At 39.7% G+C, this 19121-nt stretch overlaps 1 protein-coding gene and 1 pseudogene across 3 annotated transcripts in view; one reads left to right on the forward strand and one right to left on the reverse strand.

The window, feature by feature from the left end:
* The window catches only part of ACER3 (alkaline ceramidase 3), a 182309-nt gene that overhangs the window by 124183 nt on the left and 39005 nt on the right, over positions 1 to 19121 (forward strand). For 2 of the 3 annotated variants that reach the window (XM_021062556.1, XM_021062554.1), the window contains exon 6: positions 3848 to 3883. The exons of the other annotated variant lie outside the window; for it this stretch is intronic. In XM_021062556.1, coding sequence (XP_020918215.1) covers positions 3848 to 3883 — 36 coding nt within the window. The remainder of the gene's footprint in view (positions 1 to 3847; positions 3884 to 19121) is intronic. 3 annotated transcript variants of the gene reach the window in all.
* On the reverse strand, positions 8195 to 15129 carry LOC110262309 (annotated as a pseudogene).

Consider the following 19121-nt stretch of genomic DNA (forward strand, 5'->3'; position numbering starts at 1 on the left):
GCAAAGGAAGCTGCAGAAAGGTACACTTGACCTGGGTTTTAATTGATGATTAAGAGGTGGCCAGCCCCCTAGGGAAGAGTGTTGTGAAGCACTTCTGAATAGACCATTGCATTTTCCATGGGCACAGAACCTTGAAACATGCTTTGAATTATCGTTTTTAAGTGCTTAGTGTGCCAGACACTATATCGAATACTTTACATTTATTTTCTCATTAACTCATCACTGCCAGTGGAATTGGGAGACATTTAGTGACTGGATCATGCATTAAATGGTAAGGAGTGAACGAGTCTAGTGAATTAGACAAATATCAGATTATAAAGACCCTTGTAAACCATGTTTAAGTTTGGATTTTTTTAATCCAGCATTGAGCCATTAACTGATTAAAGGAAAAACATAATTAAATGTGTGTTTTAGGAGTTACCATCGTGGCTCAGTGGTTGATGAATCCAACTAGGAACCATGAGGTTGCGGGTTCGATCCCTGGCCTTTTTCAGTGGGTTAAGGATCTGGCGTGGCCGTGAGTTGTGGTGTAGGTTGCAGACTCGGCTTGGATCCCAAGTTGCTGTGGCTCTGGCGTAGGCCGATTAGACCCCTAGCCTGGGAATCTCCATATGCCATGGGAGTGGCCCTAGAAAAGGCAAAAAGACAAAAAAAAAAAATGTGTTTTCAAAAGATTTGATTATGGATGATGGATTAGAGGAGAATGGGGCTACCCTAGGGGTTTTTGCATTTGCTCAGGCAAGATTTGAAATCCAGGCTGAAGTGAAATAGCTGTCATTAACAGTCCATAGTACCTGTGACCCACTAAGTAGAAAGCGGTTGGAATGGAGTAAAAAGAAGGCATTGTCTAGAAAGATTCCTCGGTTTATGGTCTAGTTGTCGGAGTGCATAATAAGTCCTTAACCAAGACAGGAAACTTGGAGGATAAACAGATTTTGCAGGAAAGATAATGAGTAGGTTTGTGTCATGAGGTAGGGGTAAGGGTAGATCAGTTCAATTTGGAATGTACTGAGATTGAGGTGCCTGATATTATTGATATCTGAGACCTAACAGGTAGGCTGGGCTGAAGATAAGGCTTTGGGAGTTGTCAGGCTATAGGCGGTGCTAGAAATGTGGCAATAGGTGAACTGGCACAGAGAAAGCCTAGACCGTTGTGATGACCAAAGACATAACTCTATGGAACATTGCCCCTTTTTTCCCACAGCAATAAACAAAAGAGTATACATATATGATGTTATACCCTAAAAGTTACAGTTGATTTATCTGTTTGACATTTAAAGCCTCTCAGTATCTAGGTTCTTTTTTAAGATAAAATGAGGATATCTCATTTTATAATGCCTAAGGATTTCAATAAGAATCAACATGCTAAATAAAAATTTAAATTTATGTATTTAAGGTATACCACACGATAATTTGATATACATAAATACACAGTGAAAAGGTTACTGCAGTCAAGCTAATTAACACATCACATAGTTACTTTTCCTGAGTGTGTGATGAAAGCACTTGAAATGTACTCTTTTAGTAAACTTCCAGTATTCAGTCCAGTGTTATTAACTCTAGTCATCATGTACATTGGAACACTGACCACTTGAGGGTCGGGTGAAAGAAGTGGAGCCAGCAAAGGAGGCTGAGAACCAGGTAATCAGAAATGTAGTAAAACCAGGAGAGCTTGATGTCACAGAGTACAAAGAGGTTTCTAGAAGGGATAACAGTATTAGTTGCCTCTGAGAGGATGAATAAAATGAAGTTGAAGTTTGACCAATAAAAATTTAAATTAAAAGACCAAGTAAATTTAATGAGGATACCGTCAGCAGCAGGTTGATAGGAGGCAGAAGCTAGATTTCAGAGAGTTGGGAAGGTGATTAGGAGATTGAAGACCACAGATACTCTGTTTTCTTATGTTTCTCCATTGTCCCGTGTGGTCCTTTGTGTAAACTACATACTGTTAACCATAGAAGAATCCTGGGATTTCAGAGGTGAAAGAAGTCTTGTTACTGTAGAAAAGAAGAGAGAAATGTCAGTTTTAGTGACTTGCCTGGCCAGCTTATAAGGCAGATTTGTGGTAGAGACCCCTTTGTAAGTTAAGAGCTGATTTGGTTGGAAGCATAAGCTTGGGAGTCAGATCTGAATTTGAACCAACACTGTTACTTTACTGTGGGACTTTGGACAAGTTACTCAATCTCTCTCTACTTTAGTTTGTGTCACCTGTAAAATGAAAATAATAATAGCATACATTTCATGTTAGTTGCAGGAATTAATACCTGGCACATAGTGAGGACTCCATAATTCTCTTGCCTTAAAAATTGCCTTTAAGACACATACCCTTCTGCATTTCTTTTATTAGTAACAGTGAGAATCTGAAATTCTATAAAGGAAAATTAGTATTTTGAGGTAACAAATTTCAGAGATTAAAAACATTCTGCTTTACTCAGTTTAGAGTTATATCTATATAAATGTCTCATACACATCTTACTATTAAAGCTCTATCGGCGCTTAAAGGAAATAATCTGCTCTTGAAGTGAAGGTAGGAACTTCCCACAGGAATAGGAAGTTCTGTACCCAAATTTTAGCATTACATAAAATTTTATGAGATCAACACTACATCGAATGAGAATGTAGAGACATTTAAGAATGGTCCTTGCTGCCATAAAGGGTATTGCCTTTATGGTGTTTACCAACATGGGAGGATTTCTAAACGAAGTAAAGAACAGCATGTTGATAGATACAGAAGCATGAAACTAGCACATTCGGAGTAGGTCTGCACTTTCCGGAGCCTATGATGAGATAGAGATGAAAAGAAAGGAATAAGGCCAAACAGAAGGGCAGTGGCAAGGTCATGGAAAGCTTTGAAATTTGGACTTCGTCTTATAACTGATGGGAATCATTTCAGGATTATGGTTTAAATTTGGTTCCTTTCTATCGTGTCTCCCCAGCCGCCTCTGCTACATCCGCAGCATATGGAAGTTCCCAGGCCAGGGACTGAATCCGAGCCATGGCTGTGACAACACCAGATCCTTAACCCACTGTGCTGGGCCAGGGTTTGAACCTCTGCCTCAGCAGCAACCCAGGCCACTGCAGAGATAGCCCCGGATCCTTAACCTGCTGTGCCACAGCAGGAACTCCACTACCATGTCATTTTAAGAGTATACTCTTACAGGGCAACAAGTGCTCACAATAAATAGGCATTGAACTTAATCACCCACGTGAAATTGGAGCCTAAAACTAGGGTTTGTGTAACTGGGAAGGCATCTGGATGAGTGAATTAGAGGTTTTCAGATGCAGAAAAAAGGGTAAGAAATTTATTTTAAATGTTTTCACATGTTAGCACCTATTATGTTCTGGACACTAGCATGTATTTCAGCTTATCACTATTATCCCCATTATCCAGATAAGGAAAATTAAGTCTTTTGGTTAAGTGACCTGTTCGAGGTATATAGCAAGTAAATGGCAGAGTTTGAAATCTACCCCTTGTCTCTTAGGCCATTGTTCTCGCTACTGTAGAAGAGTTCTTCCCAGGGATTGTCATCATAGCCTCTTCTGCCGTCATGAGTATCCGTGCATCTCTGCCCCTCAATACTGATCAGAGGCCAAGAAGCCAGGGCAATCCATAACAGTTTTGAAACATTTAGTTTGCCGTTATAAAGCTAGCTCTGGGGGAGACCCAGCTGTAGGTACTAGCCCTTTTGTGGCAGGCCACCTAGTCTGGTTTTATGCTACTGGAATCAAATTTAAGAAGGAAGACAGGGAAGCAGGAGAGGTTTGGGATTTGCAGAGTAGTTAGAATAGGTTTTCTTTCCCCTCCATAATGTGTGTCAGCCACATGTGTTTCTTTTATATTTTTCAGGTTTACCTTAAGGTAAAGGAGCCTATATTCCATCAGGTAATTTTTAAAATTTTCTACACATCTGATTGTTTAGCCTGCCTCATGTTATTCTTTTGTAGTAAATTATATGCATATACAGCTTTAGAAAATGAATGGTAGATGACAGTGTTTAAAACAGAAATTGCAAACTCAGGTTTCTGTAGGAGCCCACTGAGAACGAGCCAATGCCCAGGCCCCGCTGGCTGTCGATAGACAATCATGCAGGTATAGCATTGCTCATATAAGCAGAAAAAACCAGGAAGCATAGAGCACATATAAACAGTCTTCTTACAATATTTTCTAGAAAAAATAAGGGAAAATATTCAAGGAATTTACAGTCTAATGTATATTTTAATTAGTCTTTTGACGGAGGTTTATTTTTATTTATTTATTTTTTATTACTCAAATGTTGCCGTGGGAAGTTAATTTACATCAAGGGAAATAGATATAGAAAACTTTGATGTAAAAAATAATGATTTAAGTGCATCCTAGAATGAAAACCAGAGTAAAATAAAGTGTCAGACCCTAAATAGAGAGCTATTGTTTATGAGTGCTGTGATGCGCCTGTCACCATGCTCATTATGACACAGACCCTAATCTCCTACAAGTTAGGGATTGTCTACATTTTAAGGAAATGAGCTCAGAGATATTAGGTAATTTGCCCCAGGGTGACACATAATTTATGAAGGGGCAGAGCCAGGATTGTAACTATTTTGTTTGACTCTTATCACCATTCTTTTAACAAACTATGATAAACAAATAAGTACGCAAGCACACAATTCAGGAAGACCAGATGCCTTGTACTTTTAGAATATTTTGTGCTTGTAAGTAAATGTTCCTGTAACTTTTAAAACAAACTAGACAATTGTCATCTGAAATCTGTTTTTTAATTATTACTATTTATTTTTTATTTATTTATTTATTTATTTATTTTTGTCTCTTGGCCTTTTCTAGGACCACTCCCGTGGCATATGGAGGTTCCCATGCTAGGGGTCTAATTGGAGCTGTAGCTGCTGGCCTACGCCAGAGACAAGCAACGCAGGATCCGAGCCGCGTCTGCGACCTACACCACAGCTCACGGCAATGCCGGATCGTTAACCCACTGAGCAAGGCCAGGGACCGAACCCACCACCTCATGGTTCCTAGTCAGAATTGTTAACCACTGAGCCACGACAGGAACTCCTATTTATTTTTTTGAAATAAATTACAAATCCCCATTACTGTGCCACAGGCCAGCTAAAAGTAGATGTACTAATGTACTAATGTAGATCTTATGGGGGTGACATTCTCACATTCATGTTTATTATGACTTGAAGTCCTGTCATTACGTAGATTAGTGTTAAACACAGTGTTAAAAAAATGAAGCAAGGTTTTTTTTTTTTCTCTTTTTGTCATTTCTTGGGCCGCTGCCACAGCATATGGAGGTTCCCAGGCTAGGGGTCTAATTGGAGCTGTAGCCGCCGGCCTACACCACAGCCACAGCAACGTGGGATCCAAGCCGTGTCTGCAACCTACACCACAGCTCACGGCAGCGCTGGATCCTTAACCCACTGAGCAAAGCCAGGGCTCGAACCCGCAACCTCATGGTTCCTAGTCGAATTCGTTAACCACCGAGCCATGATGGGAACTCTTATTTTTCATGAAGAATACTTTAGTTTTTATAAGTTTTTTTGTTTGCTTTTATAAGAAAGAAAAATTGTAACCACAAAAAACAAAATTTGGAAAGTTTGAGTTAATTTTTTTAAGTTTATGTCCATGAATTTTCCCATTTGTGTTTAGACTTATTTAGCACTGTGTTTGTGTGATAAGTAACAAACTATTCGTATAACTTTCCATGCTGCAATCTCCACGTGTTTTTGCAGTAATGGATGTTTTCTTCTCTGTGTATAATGTATGCTGATAGGAAGGGAGGCAGGATGAAAACCTATGGCCATGGCTTGTATCCTAGGCTTAGATGTTAAAAACCAGGATAGGGAAGTGGTGAAGTAGAGGAATGCTAGGGTGAAATAGATAAGCAATCTGAAGGTAGAACATTCTTTTATTATCAGGTGTTTACTATGTACTTTCTCAGTACCAAATTCTGAGCTGGAAGTTGAACTAAAGAGGCAGTAGAGCAAAGACTTCAAGAGCTAAAGTCAGTACGACCTGGATTCAAACTAGCGTCCACTTATTCACTGTATACTCTAAATAAGTTACTTAACTTCTTCGAGCTTTGGTTTCCTCGTTGTTCAAAAGAATGCTTTTTTTTGGACTTCCCTTGTGGCCTATAGCATAATTATGTGGCACTGTCACTGCAGTGGCTCTGGTTCAGTCCCTGGCCCTAGAACTTCCACATGCTGCACATGTGTCCAACCCCCCCCCCCAAAAAAGTTCTTTTTAAGTGCCTTCAATATGCCAAGTGCTGTACTAGGCACAGAAGATATATTAGTGGCTGAAATAATGAGGTCACTGCTCTTGTGGAGCTCAATAGACTGCATCTCTAAAGTTGGTATGATAATCTCTTAAAGTCTGAGTATTAAGTGAAATGATACATTTAAACTTTAGGACATAGGAGTTCCCGTCGTGGCGCAGTGGTTAACGAATCCGACTAGGACCATGAGGTTGCGGGTTCGATCCCTGCTCAGTGGGTTAACGATCCGGCGTTGCCGTGCGCTGTGGTGTAGGTCGCAGACGCGGCTCGGAACCCGAGTTGCTGTGGCTCTGGCGTAGGCTGGCAGCTACAGCTCCGATTAGACCCCTAGCCTGGGAACCTCCATATGCCGCGGGAGCAGCCCAAGAAATAGCAAAAAGACAAAAATAAATAAATAAATAAATAAACTTTAGGACATAGTAAACCACTGAGTAAATGTTACCTAAATATATTAAGGCACATAAGACATGACTGCTGGTCTCAAAGAACTCACTGTCTGGGCAGAAAGATTGACTTGTAAAAACGTATTTGTAGTGTATACATTTTATAATAATCGTGTAAAAGTACTGATGTAGACAAGGGCACAGTCCCTCTGCTCCAGTGACTCCAAATAGGACTGCAGAATACGCATATTCCACATGGCTACTTACTACTTATCCTAGTATTGAAAAACAAATTAAAGAAAGTAGCCCACTATTTGGATAAACTAGTATTTCTCACTGCTTTGTAAAGTTTTATTTAAAGAGACCTTTGCCTCAGATGTGTAATATAGAATATCCTGTGCTGATCTGTTAAGTAATTAAAACTGATACTTTCTATTTATACTTATTGCTTTAAAAAATATATCCCTAATTATTTTCAGGGCGTCATTTTTTAAAGGCAGCATACAGAAGTTCCCAGACTAGGGGTCAAATTAGAGCTGCAGCTGCAGCCCGACGCCACAGCAATGCTGGATCCTGGCCACGTCTGCCACCTCTACCACAGCTGTGGCAACGCCAGATCCTTATCCCACTGAGCAAGGTCAGGGATTGAACCCACATCCTACGGACATATGTCGAGTTCTTAACCTGCTGAGCCACAACGGAAACTCCCAGGGTATCATTCTTAAAAGAGAACTTCTCTTTCTGAGAATCTTCTAATTGTCTAAGTTTGGAGTATTGCCCTCAATCTTTCATATTATTTTTATGTATAAAAAATTAGAAAAATTGTTTTGTAATTTTAAGTGGAAAAATTGTTTTCAAATTTGGAACAAGATCTATAATATTTTTCAAGATCTTAAAAATAAGGGAAAAGAAAGGAAAAGCATTGTGGTCTCAAATCTAAAGGAGCTCTGGCTTGAGACTGGAATCTTGGTTTGTACCACTTTGATGCTTTGGAATCTCAATTTCTTGCCATTTGGTTATCCATGGACAGATTTCTTGCTGTGCCTATTTGTCAGTTTCCTTATCTGTAAAGTACTCACAACAAGGAAAGGCATTATTTCATGAGGGTAATATAAAAATAATTAATATAAGATAATGCAAAGCACAAAGGAATAAATGTAATAATACAGTGTGATACTAAAAGTACTCATGTAAGATAGCATGCATAAATTCTGCCTGTGATGATCACAGAAAGCTTTTGAAAGGAGATATTTGAGAAGGACCTAAAGAGATAATAGGGATATTACAATTCAAAGTACCTGTCACGGAGTTCCTGTTGTGGCTCAGTGGTTAACGAATCCGACTAGGAACCATGAGGTTGTGGGTTCAATCCCTGGCCTCACCCAGTGGGTTAAGGATCTGGCTTTGCCGTGAGCTGTGGTGTAGGTCACAGACGTTGTTCGGATCTGGAGTTGCTCTGGCTCTGGCATAGGCCGGTGGCTATAGCTCCGATTAGACCCCTAGCCTGGGAACCTCAATATGCCGTGGGTGCAGCCCTTAGAAAATGCCAAAAGCAACACACACACACACACACACACACACACACACACACACACACACAAAAGAAAGAAAGAAAAAAAAGTACCTGTCACAACAAGGATGATTGTCTTGCTAACCAAATTAGTTTCTCTGAGGGATAATATACCAATAACAGTTCTGTTTTACTGTATTAAATTCAAGGTGACCCAGACATCTCCAAGAGAGCTAGATACTATTTATTTAAATTGATGGCCGTGCACAGGATAATGCTCAACTCACATAGCTGCTAAATTCAATAGAAACACTTATATATCTTAAGCAAGAAAACAAAAAGAAAAGCATGTATGAGAATAGATTAAAAGAACATTTTAGAAGTTATTGAACCCTTTTAAAGCAGCTAATTGGCAAATCAGTAATTATCTCAGATGAGATTTCATCTAAAGTCTCTAAGAGTTCTGTTGCTTAAAATCTTCTTGCCAAAGTAGATTTCTCTTAAGACATATTTGTATTTTATTACTACCCCTCTAATTTGACCCTCAAGGTTTTCAAGAAAGGACACACTATGTAGTTGATTTACAATGTTGTGCCAGTTTCTGTATTTTACTTTTTTTATTTTTATTTTTTTACACTGAGTCAGAAAATTATTTTAATAATTACAAAACATCTTTTTTTGTACAGAATCAGTATAAAATAGCAGTTGATTTCTCCAGAATTATCAGAATCATTTATACTTGGAGGTCTTGGCTAAGGGGGGCTGAAAGCAATAGGAGGTCTTGGACTTTGGCTCAGAAATCTTCCTAGGAAGCCCACCTTGTTGATGTCTGTCATGCTCAGCTCTTATGAGGTGACCTGGTCCTTTTCTTAAAAAAAAGTATTTTTTTATTCGTTCTTTGGAGACTTGAAGTGAATTTGGCAGCATTCATTAAATACCTTCCAGTTCCTGTCATTTACCACTCATTCGACATTCAGTTCTGACTGCATCCATTTCAATTTTACCTGTTTTTTCCAAGTTGCTTTAATAACGTTAAGTCACCCAAATTCTTTTCTCTCTCTTCTCGAAGTTGTTTGACTACCACTGAGGTCTGAGCTATACAGTTTTTTATGACTCTGTCCCCGCTGGCATGAGCCTCCATCAGAGACTCATAAAGTTGTTTACAGGTTTGGCTGGCATCAGTTTTCCTTGCAAAGGAAGCTGTTGGAACTACAGTGTTTAATTCATGTACTATACTGTCATCTCTCATCCTCACCACCTTGAGTAATTCCTGGGACTTGGTGAACTCCTCACAGTTCACACTGCCGCTGGGTGCCACCAGATTGCTCAGTTTTGTGTGTGTGTGTGTGTGTATGTGTGTTTTAAATATTCTTTTCCATCATGTTCTATCCTGGGAGACTGAGTATAGTGTCCTGTGCTATACAGTACGACCTCATTGTTTATCTTTCTCATGTAACAGTTTGCATCTACTAACCCCAAACTCCCAGCCCAACCCTCTCCTTCCCCCCTCCCCCTTGACAACCACAGTCTGTTCTCTATGCCTAGAGGTCTGTTTATGTTTTGTAGATAGATTCATTTGTGCCATATTTTAGGTTCCACATCTAAGTGATATTATATGGTATTTGTCTTTCTCTTTCTGCCTTACTTCAATTAGTTTGCTAATCTCTAGTTGCATCCATGTAGCTGCGAATGGCATTATTTCCTTTTTTGTTTTTGTTTTTCTGGCTGTACCTGCAGCATGCAGAAGTTCCCTGGCCAGGGCTCAAACTGGAGCCACAATAGTGATACCACCAGATCCTTAACCTGCTGTGCCACCAGGGAAGTCCTTTTTATGGCTGATTAGTATTCCACTGTATATCTGTACCACATCTTCTGAATCCATTCATCTGTCATTGGACATTTAGGTTGTTTCCACGTCTTGGCTATTGTGAATAGTGCTGCTATGAACGTAGAGGTGCATGTGTATTTTTGAATTAGAGTATTGTCCATACATATTTCCAGTTGTGAGATTGCTGGATCATATGGTAATTCTGTTTTTATTTTTCTGAGAAACCTCCATACTGTTTCCCATAGTGGTTACACCAGCTTACATTCCCACCAACAGTTTAGGAAGGTCCCCTTTCTCCACCCATCTCCAGCATTTGTTACTTGTAGACTTTTTTTTTTTTTTTTTTTGTCTTTTTTTTTTGCTATTTCTTTGGGCCGCTTCCGGGGCATATGGAGGTTCCCAGGCTAGGGGACTAATCAGAGCTGTAGCTGCCAGCCTACGCCAGAGCCACAGCAACGCAGGATCCGAGCTGCGTCTGCAACCTACACCACAGCTCACGGCAACGCCGGATCGTTAACCCACTGAGCAAGGGCAGGGACCCAACCCGCAACCTCATGGTTACTAGTCGGATTCGCTAACCACTGCGCCACGACAGGAACTCCCACTTGTAGACTTTTTTAATGACGACCATTCTAACTGGTGTGAGAACCTCATAGTAGTTTTGATTTGCATTTTTGTAATAATTAGTGGTGTTGAACATCTTTTCATGTATCTTCTGGCTATCTGTATGTCTTTGGGAAAATGTCTATTTAGGTCTTCTGCCCAAATTTTTCATTTGCTTTTTGTTGAGTTGTGTGAGTTGTTTGTATGTTTGGATATTAAGCCATTGTCAGTTGCATCGTTTCCAACTACTTTCTCCCAATCCATAAGTTGTCTTTGTTGTTGATGGTTTTCTTTTTTCTTTTTCTTTATGGTTTCCTTTACTGTCCAAAAGCTTATAAGTTTGACTAGATCCCATTTGTTTTTTCATTTGTTTGTTTGTTTGTTTTTATCTCTACTGCCTTGGGAGACTCACCTAAGAAAACATTGGTGTGATTTATTTCAGAGAGTGTTTTGCCTATGTTCTCTTCTGGGAGTTTTATGGTGTCATGTCTTATGGTTAAGTCTTTAAGCCATTTTGACTTTATTTTTGTATATGGTGTGAGGGTGTGTTTTAACTTCATTGATCTACATGCAGCTGTGCAACTTACCCCAGCACCACTTACTGAAGAAACTTTTTCCCATTGTATGTTCTTATCCTTTGTCACAGATTAATTGACCATGGGTGAATGGATTTATTTCTGGGCTCTCTATTCTGTTCCATTGATCTGTGCCAATACCATACTCTTTTGACCACTGTAGTTTGCCAGTATTATCTGAAGTCTGGGAGGATTATGCCTCCTGCTTTGTTTTTTTCCTCAGGATTGCTGTGGCCATTCTGGGTCTTCTATGGTTCCATATAAATTTTTGGATTATTTGTTCTAGTTCTTTGAAAAATGTCATGGGTAATTAGATATGAATCATATTAAATCTGTAAATTTCGAGTAGTATTGCCATTTTAACAATATTAAATCTTCCAATCCAAGAGCATGGGATATCTTTTAATTTCTTTGAGTCCTCTTTAATTCCCTTTATTAATGTTTTCTAGTTCTCAGCATATAACCTCCTTGGTCAGGTTTATTCCTAAGTATTTTATTTATTTATTTTTTTGGTGTGATTTTAAAAGGTTTTGGGTTTTTTTTTTTTACATTGCCTTCCTATTTCATTGTTAGTGTACAGAAATGCAACTGATTTTTGAATGTTTGTTAATCTTGTATCGTGCTACTTTGCTGAATTCCTTTATCAGATCGAGTAGTTTTCATGTGGAGTCCTTAGGGTTTTCTTTATATAGTATCATGTCATCTGCATGAGTGATGGTTTTACCTCTTCCCTTCCAGTTTGAATACCTTTTATTTCTTTTTCTTGTCTGATAGTTGTGGCGAGGACTTTAATACTCTGCCGAATAAAAGTGGTGAGAGTGAGCATCCTTGTCTTATTCTAGATTTTAAGCAGAAAGGGAAAAGCCCATATTGCTTTCGTGATATGATATGATATGTCCCTACAACAGAGTACTTTGGAATCAAATTTATTGTCAGAAAGATCCATGGTTTTGTTTTTGTTTCGTTTTTGTTTTAGGGCTGCACCTACAACATATGGATGTTGTTCCCAGGCTAGGGATTTAATAGGAGATGCAGTGTGGGATCTGAGCCGCATCTATGATGTGCACCACAGCTTGTGGCAATGCCGATCCTTAGCCCACTGAGCAAGGCCAGGGATCAAACCTCATGGATACTAGTCAGATTCCTAATCTGCTGGGCCACAATGGGACTCCAGAAAGATCTGTTTTTAAAAATAAAGGAAAATACTATTTAGATTTTGGTACGATAATGAACCTGGAAAAAAATGTGAAGACTATGTAAAAAATTAGCTAGCTGTGGAGTTCCCGTCATGGCTCAGTGGTTAACGAATCTGACTAGGAATCATGAGGTTGCAGGTTTGATCCCTGGCCTTGCTCAGTGGGTTGAGGATCTGGCGTTGCCATGAGCTGTGGTGTAGGTTGCAGACGCGGCTCGGATCCCGTGTTGCTGTGACTGTGGTGGACCCCTAGCCTGGGATCCTCCATGTGTTGCAGGAGTGGCCCTAGAAAAGGCAAAAAGACCAAAAAAAAAAAAAAAAAAAAAAGCTAGCTGTGTTTTACTTTAAGTAAATCTGAATGCAGTTATCATTTTAAAAAACTGCCCAGGAGTTCCCATTGTGGCTCAGTGGTAATGAACCCAACTAGCACCCATGAGGATTCAGCTTCAGTCCCTGCCCTTGCTCAGTGGGTTAAGGATCCAGCATTTCTGTGAACTGTGCTGTCGGTCACAGATGTGACTCAGATCCTTTGTGGCTGTGGCTGTGGTGTAGCCCAGCAGGTGTAACTCCAATTAGACCCTTAGCCTGGGACCTACCATGTGCCGTGGGTGTGGCCCCAAAAAGAAAAAAGAAAAAAAAGAAACTGCCCAAAGTCTAACATAAGTGACCTGCTTGGGAATAAAAAAAGAATAAGTAATTTTCATAGAAAGATTTCAGGGAGTTACCATCGTGGTGCAGAGGAAACAGATCCAACTAGGAACCATGAGGTTGCGGGTTCAATCCTTGGCCTCGCTCAGTGGGTTAAGGATCTGGCGTTTCCGTGAGCTGTGGTGTAGGTCTCATATGAGGCTTGGATCTGGCGTTGCTGTGGTGTAGGCCAGCAGCTACAGATCCGATTTAACCCCTAGCCTGGGAACTTCCATATGCTGCAGGTGAGGCCCTAAAAAAGAGAAAAATTTCAGGAATGCTTCACATAGGAAATTACATTAAAGCAGGATTTGACCATGGAACTCTTTTTTTATTGAATATGTCTCAGTATCTCTCAGCACAGTGATATTCCCGGGGATGCTGTTACTGAGTCTAAGTTCATGCCAATAAATTGAGAGACAAGTTGCCAGGCAAGGAATAACGACTTATTCAGAAAGCTAGCAGCCCAGAAGATGGTGGATTTGTGTCCCAAAGAACCATCTTGCATGAGTTAGAATTCAGGCTTCTTTTATACTAAAATGGGGGAGAGGTAAGGTCAAACATTTCCTGGTTCCTGTCAGTCTCTGGAGGGGATGCATTAATTTCTTCCTCCCTCCAGTCATTCACACGTGAGCCTGGTCAGGATGTTTCCTGTGAGCTAAACCAAGGTGTTGTTTCTAATTTTTTGTAAGATTTTTATTTTTTCTATTATAGTTAATTTATAATATTCTGTCAGTTTCTGCTGTACAGCAAAGTGACCCAGTCTCTCACACACACACACACACACATATATATACCTTCTTTTTCTCACATTATCTCCCACCATGTTCCATCACAAGTGACTAGATAAAGTATTTTAGCTTAATGCTCAGTTACAAGTAATATCTACATTTAGTTTATTACCATTTAAACTATGATTATGTAGGAAGCACTACTTTTTACCCCTATTGTTTGAGGATAATTTATTTTAACTCCCCCAAAAATGCTTCTTATAAACCTATTTCGACTATAATTATAGACATATGACACCATAGTCCCTTCATTTTACAAACGGAAGTCCAAGGCCACAATAAATGAAGTGACTTATTCAAGGTTATATACTGAGTCATCAGTCAGGTGGTATAAAAATCTAGATTTGCGCAACTGCAGCCCTTGACTTTCCTTTTTTTAATCTTTTCAAGGCCGCACCTGCAGCATATGGAAGTTTCTAGGCCAGGGGTCAAATCGGAGCTGCAGCTGAGGTCCATGCCACAGCCATGGCAACACCTAAGCTGCAGCTTGTGGCAACACCGGGTCTCTAACCCACTGAGCAATGCCCAGGATGAAACCTGCATCCTCACAGAGTCAGCATCAGGTCCTTAATCCATTGAGTGACAGCGGGAGCTCGGGCTTTTTCTGTTAGAGATTCTCTTTACTATGTTTGGACAATTGATTGTCATTAATGTAATGAATCTACTACAAACTCCAAATTCCTAAATCCTATTCACTATCCCCACTGTAGGTCCCACTCATCTGGGGCTTTATTCACATATCCTACCTGAATTCCCACCCTGATAAACTTCCTGAACCACAGGTGAGCTCGGTGCCTTTCTCTTAAAGTGAAAGACTTGCGCTCCCTCTGGGCATTAAACATTAAGCTAATAGTTATTCTAGTGGGTTAATTTTGAATTCTTTATCATATATATATATATATATATATATTTTTTTTTTTTTTTTTTTTTTTTTTTTTTGTCTTTTTAGGGCCGCACCAATGCATATGGAGGTTCCCAGGCGAGGGGTCTAATTGGAGCTATAGCTGCTGCCCTACACCACAGGCATAGCAGCACCAGATCCGAGCCATGTCTGTGACCTACACTGCAGCTCATGGCAACATCAGATCCTTAACCCACTGAGTAAGGCCAGGGGTTGAACTCACAACCTCATGGTTCTTACTCGGATTTGTTTCCACTGGGCCACAACCAGAACTCCTGATATATCTTTTATTTTGAAACAATATCAAACTTACAGAAAAGTTGCAGGAATGATACAAAGAAACTTTTTCCCCTGGACCACTTGAACTTGCATTGTCAACATGTTGGCGCATGTTGCAATATGAAGACTTATGATAGTGTCTATCAGATTTCTCCTTGTAAAGTTACTCTGTTTCTTCAGAATTAAAAAGAACTTTGTAATAAAAGTGCTCTGAGACTTACAAAAATATTGTTAATTATTAAACTTTGAGTTAATTTTTATGAGCTCTTGTATTCCAGTTTTATGCAGTGGGTTATGATTTAGTAACAAATCATGATTTATTTTGGTGTGTAGTTGTCTCAGATTTGGCCAGTGGAGCACTTTCAAGTTGGTGTCTGCATCCTTTTGACATGTTCCCGTCATTCTTTGAGTATTTCTTACTTTTTGGCACAAGAAGGCTTATCTTGTTCTTTCCTTGCTCCAGGCCTGACCTTCATGGAGCCTTGGTTTCCTTTAATGGGGAATGAAATTTAGAAACCAGATCCAAGTGCTAGATACCTGATTACGTTTGCCTCTGCTCTATTAGACTGAGCTCTTTGAGGTCAGGAGTACTGAGGCTTTGCCTCGTTGAATGATGAATGCCTAGTCCAATGGCTTCACTTAGTGTTCAGTAAGTACTTGGTAGAAAATGAGCGGGTTAGTAATTTGGAACTTTTCCCCATTTTTTGGCTTAATCCAAGGAATAGGCTATAAGGAATGAGTCATGGAGAATGTTAGCTCTGAAGAAATACTGAAAGTCAGTCTCCCTTATTATCAAAATAATTATATCTGTGATTTCCAAGGTCCCACCCTACAGCCCCATCCCACTTAATTTGCCCTCTTTTACCAATCTACCTTCAAATCTTTCCACATAGGCATAGTAATGCCAAGTCACGGAAGAAAAAATTGTTTTTCAGCTTTCCTCAAGATATTTTAGTTGTCTTTTTACTGATAAAAACACAACCTGCTTTTTTTCCTAGGCTGTAGGTTCCTTGAGGATAAATACCAGGTCTCAGTTTTAAAATGGCATATTTCTATGATGCTTTAGCAGAGAAAAAACACTAATACTATTTTTATAGTCTTTGGAGCTTGGAGACTGAAAAAGTATTAAATATGGAAAGGTATGAAAATCTTTGTAAAAATTTTAGATGAAAATAGCAGGGAGTGGAAAAGTATGTATTCCATTATCTTTTTTATTTAAAAAATGACTAATATCAGAATATGCATAGAGAAAAATTCCCAAAAAAAGAAAAGGTTATGTAGCCACCTCTAACTTCAAGAGAGCCTGGTAAATCAAGCTTTCATAGATTGGGAGATATTGCGACCCCAATAAAATCAGTCTTCTATAAAGACAGGCAAAAATATATACTTAGTAAGCCACTAGCAAGATCTGTCTCAGATTCCTACGGGAGATTCAGAATGTATGGGATAGAGGTGCTTGTGAAGAGAAAATCAATTTGAAAAAGCCCCCTTGTACTTCTAGGATATAGATTCTTAGCCATCATTTGATATGTTTACATAATCTTTGAACAGTCCGTTCCTCTTGACTTCTCTATGCTGATGAGTTATAATTTTGTTTCTTCAGCTCAGATTTTTCTTCTAAGGTTTAGACCCAGTAGTCCAGTTACTGCTAGAGATCTCCACTTGGATATCTAACTGGCACCTCAAACTCTGAACATGTCTAGGAATGAAATCAACATTTTTATCCCCTTTCTTTTCATAAATTCTTTAACGCAGTAAACAATTTCACCGTACACCTAACTGCCCAAGTCATAAACGAGGCCATCGACTTTCCCAAATTTGACCAACTCCCACATCAAATGATCAGTCTAAGCCTGATCTACCCATTTCTCTCCTTTCCCACCAACATCCTCCTAGTAGCAGGCCCCATGTCTCACCTAGGTTCCCACAAGACCTTGTCATTGGTCTGTTTTCCATCAGCTTTGCCTCCTCCTCATTTCATTCTCCACCCAGCAAGACAGGGCCGTCTTTGTAATCCACAGATGATCATGTTGAGCCAGAGGTGAAACTTTCATTGACTTTGCCTTGTTCTTAAGATAAAGTCCAGCTCTTTCGCAGGACTTAAAAAGCCAGACTTGACTTACCTTTCTGACTTCATTTTTTCCCACTCTTTTTCCCACAATATATTCTAGTCAGCATTGTTTTCTTCTAATCCCCAGAATATAAGCTATGCCAGTTACTCTCTTTCACCTTCTCTTAATGTTTGTTATTACTGATAATGCTTCAGTTATAAAATTGAGCATTATATCCTCCAAAAAGTTTTCTTTTTTCTTCCAGTTTTGTTGAGATATAATTGGCATACAGCACTCTATAAGGTATAATCATTAAGGTTTAATGATTTAACTTACATACATCATGAAATGGTTACCGCAGTAAGTTTAGTGAACATCCATCATCTCATATAGATACAGCATTAAAGAAATAGAAACAGTTTTTTTCCTTGTGGTTAGAACTCAGGATTTACCCTGTTAACGACTTTCATATATAACATATAGCAGTGTTAATTATCTTTGTTGTGCATTACATCCCTGGTCCATCAGGGGCTTTCTGATCTGCATAAGTGTGGATTAGGTGGCCTTCCCATGTGCTTACCAAATACTCTGTTCACTCTGTTACAGAGTTAAAATAATACATTTTGATTCCTGGTTACTTATCTCTCCCCTCACTAGATTGTAACTGCAGTGAGGGCAGGGATCATGCCTTTCTTGTTGGCCATTATAGCAGCATGGCTACAACTACTGATTGAGGCAGGCAGTCAGTCTCTAGTAGGCTTTAATCTAATACGGTGTTTATGTAGCTTTATTATAGGATACAAGGTGGCGGATACAGTAGGTCTAACATTTTTATCTCCTCTGGAGATTCAGAACTCTCCATATACACGGCTTCTTTTGCCCTCTCATCTGCATAAGTGTGTACATCTGCCAGGGATGAGAGCTTAGTTTCGTGGAAGTCATTCTAATAGGCAGAAGTTACAGCCCCTTTTTTCTTTTTTTTGCCTACCATGCTTTATAATGGGCATCTTTCATACTGTTATCATGCAGGCCCCACCCTGCAGTCTAGGTACAGCCTTCACAGTAACAAAAGCAGATACAACATTCCCTATTTATCTTAACTGTTGTATTCAAGCCTGAGAGACTTGAGCTCATTTTCAACCAGGCCTACATCAGCCTAGGCTGGATATTAACCCTTTACTCAGAACTTTTTATCTCCAGGGTCTAGTACATTGCTCAATGTATATATTTATTTGATTTCATTTAATAGAGAGACCACAGGTAATAGACAGGAGTCATAGTAAAGCCTTATAAGAGAGTCCACCTAAAACATCAGAATATAGAAAGGCTGGAGTTCCTGTTGTGGCGCAGTGGTTGGCGAATCCGACTAGGAACCATGAGGTTGCGGGTTCGGTCCCTGCCCTTGCTCAGTGGGTTAAGGATCCGGCGTTGCCGTGAGCTGTGGTGTAGGTTGCAGACGCGGCTCGGATCCTGCGTTGCTGTGGCTCTGGCGTGGGCCGGTGGCTACAGCTCCGATTCAACCCCTGGCCTGGGAACCTCCATATGCCGCGGGAGCGGCCCAAGAAATAGCAACAACAAAAAGACAAAAGACAAAAAAAAAAAAAAAAAAAAAAGACTATAGAAAGGCTGAAAATGAAAGTACAGAAAAAATATATACTGCGCAAACACTAATCAAAAGAAATCTTATAGTTGTTTGTTTTGTTTTGTTTTGTTTTTTGTCTTTTTGCCTTTTCTAGGGCCATTCTTGTGGCATATGGAGGTTCCCAGGTTAGGGGTCGAATCAGAGCTGTAACCACTGGCCTACACCACAGCCACAGCAACGCGGGATCCGAGCCGCATCTGCAACCTACACCACAGCTCACGGCAACACCGGATCCTTAACCCACTGAGCAAGGGCAGGGATCAAACCCGAAACCTCATGGTTCCCAGTCAGATTTGTTAACCACTGCACCACGACGGGAACTCCTACAGTTGTTTTAATACAAACAAAATAGACTTTAAGGGACAAGTACTTCTATTGATAAAGAGAAATTAGTTCATAGC

This window comes from Sus scrofa, chromosome 9 (assembly GCF_000003025.6).
Source record: "Sus scrofa isolate TJ Tabasco breed Duroc chromosome 9, Sscrofa11.1, whole genome shotgun sequence".
Lineage (NCBI taxonomy): Eukaryota > Metazoa > Chordata > Mammalia > Artiodactyla > Suidae > Sus > Sus scrofa.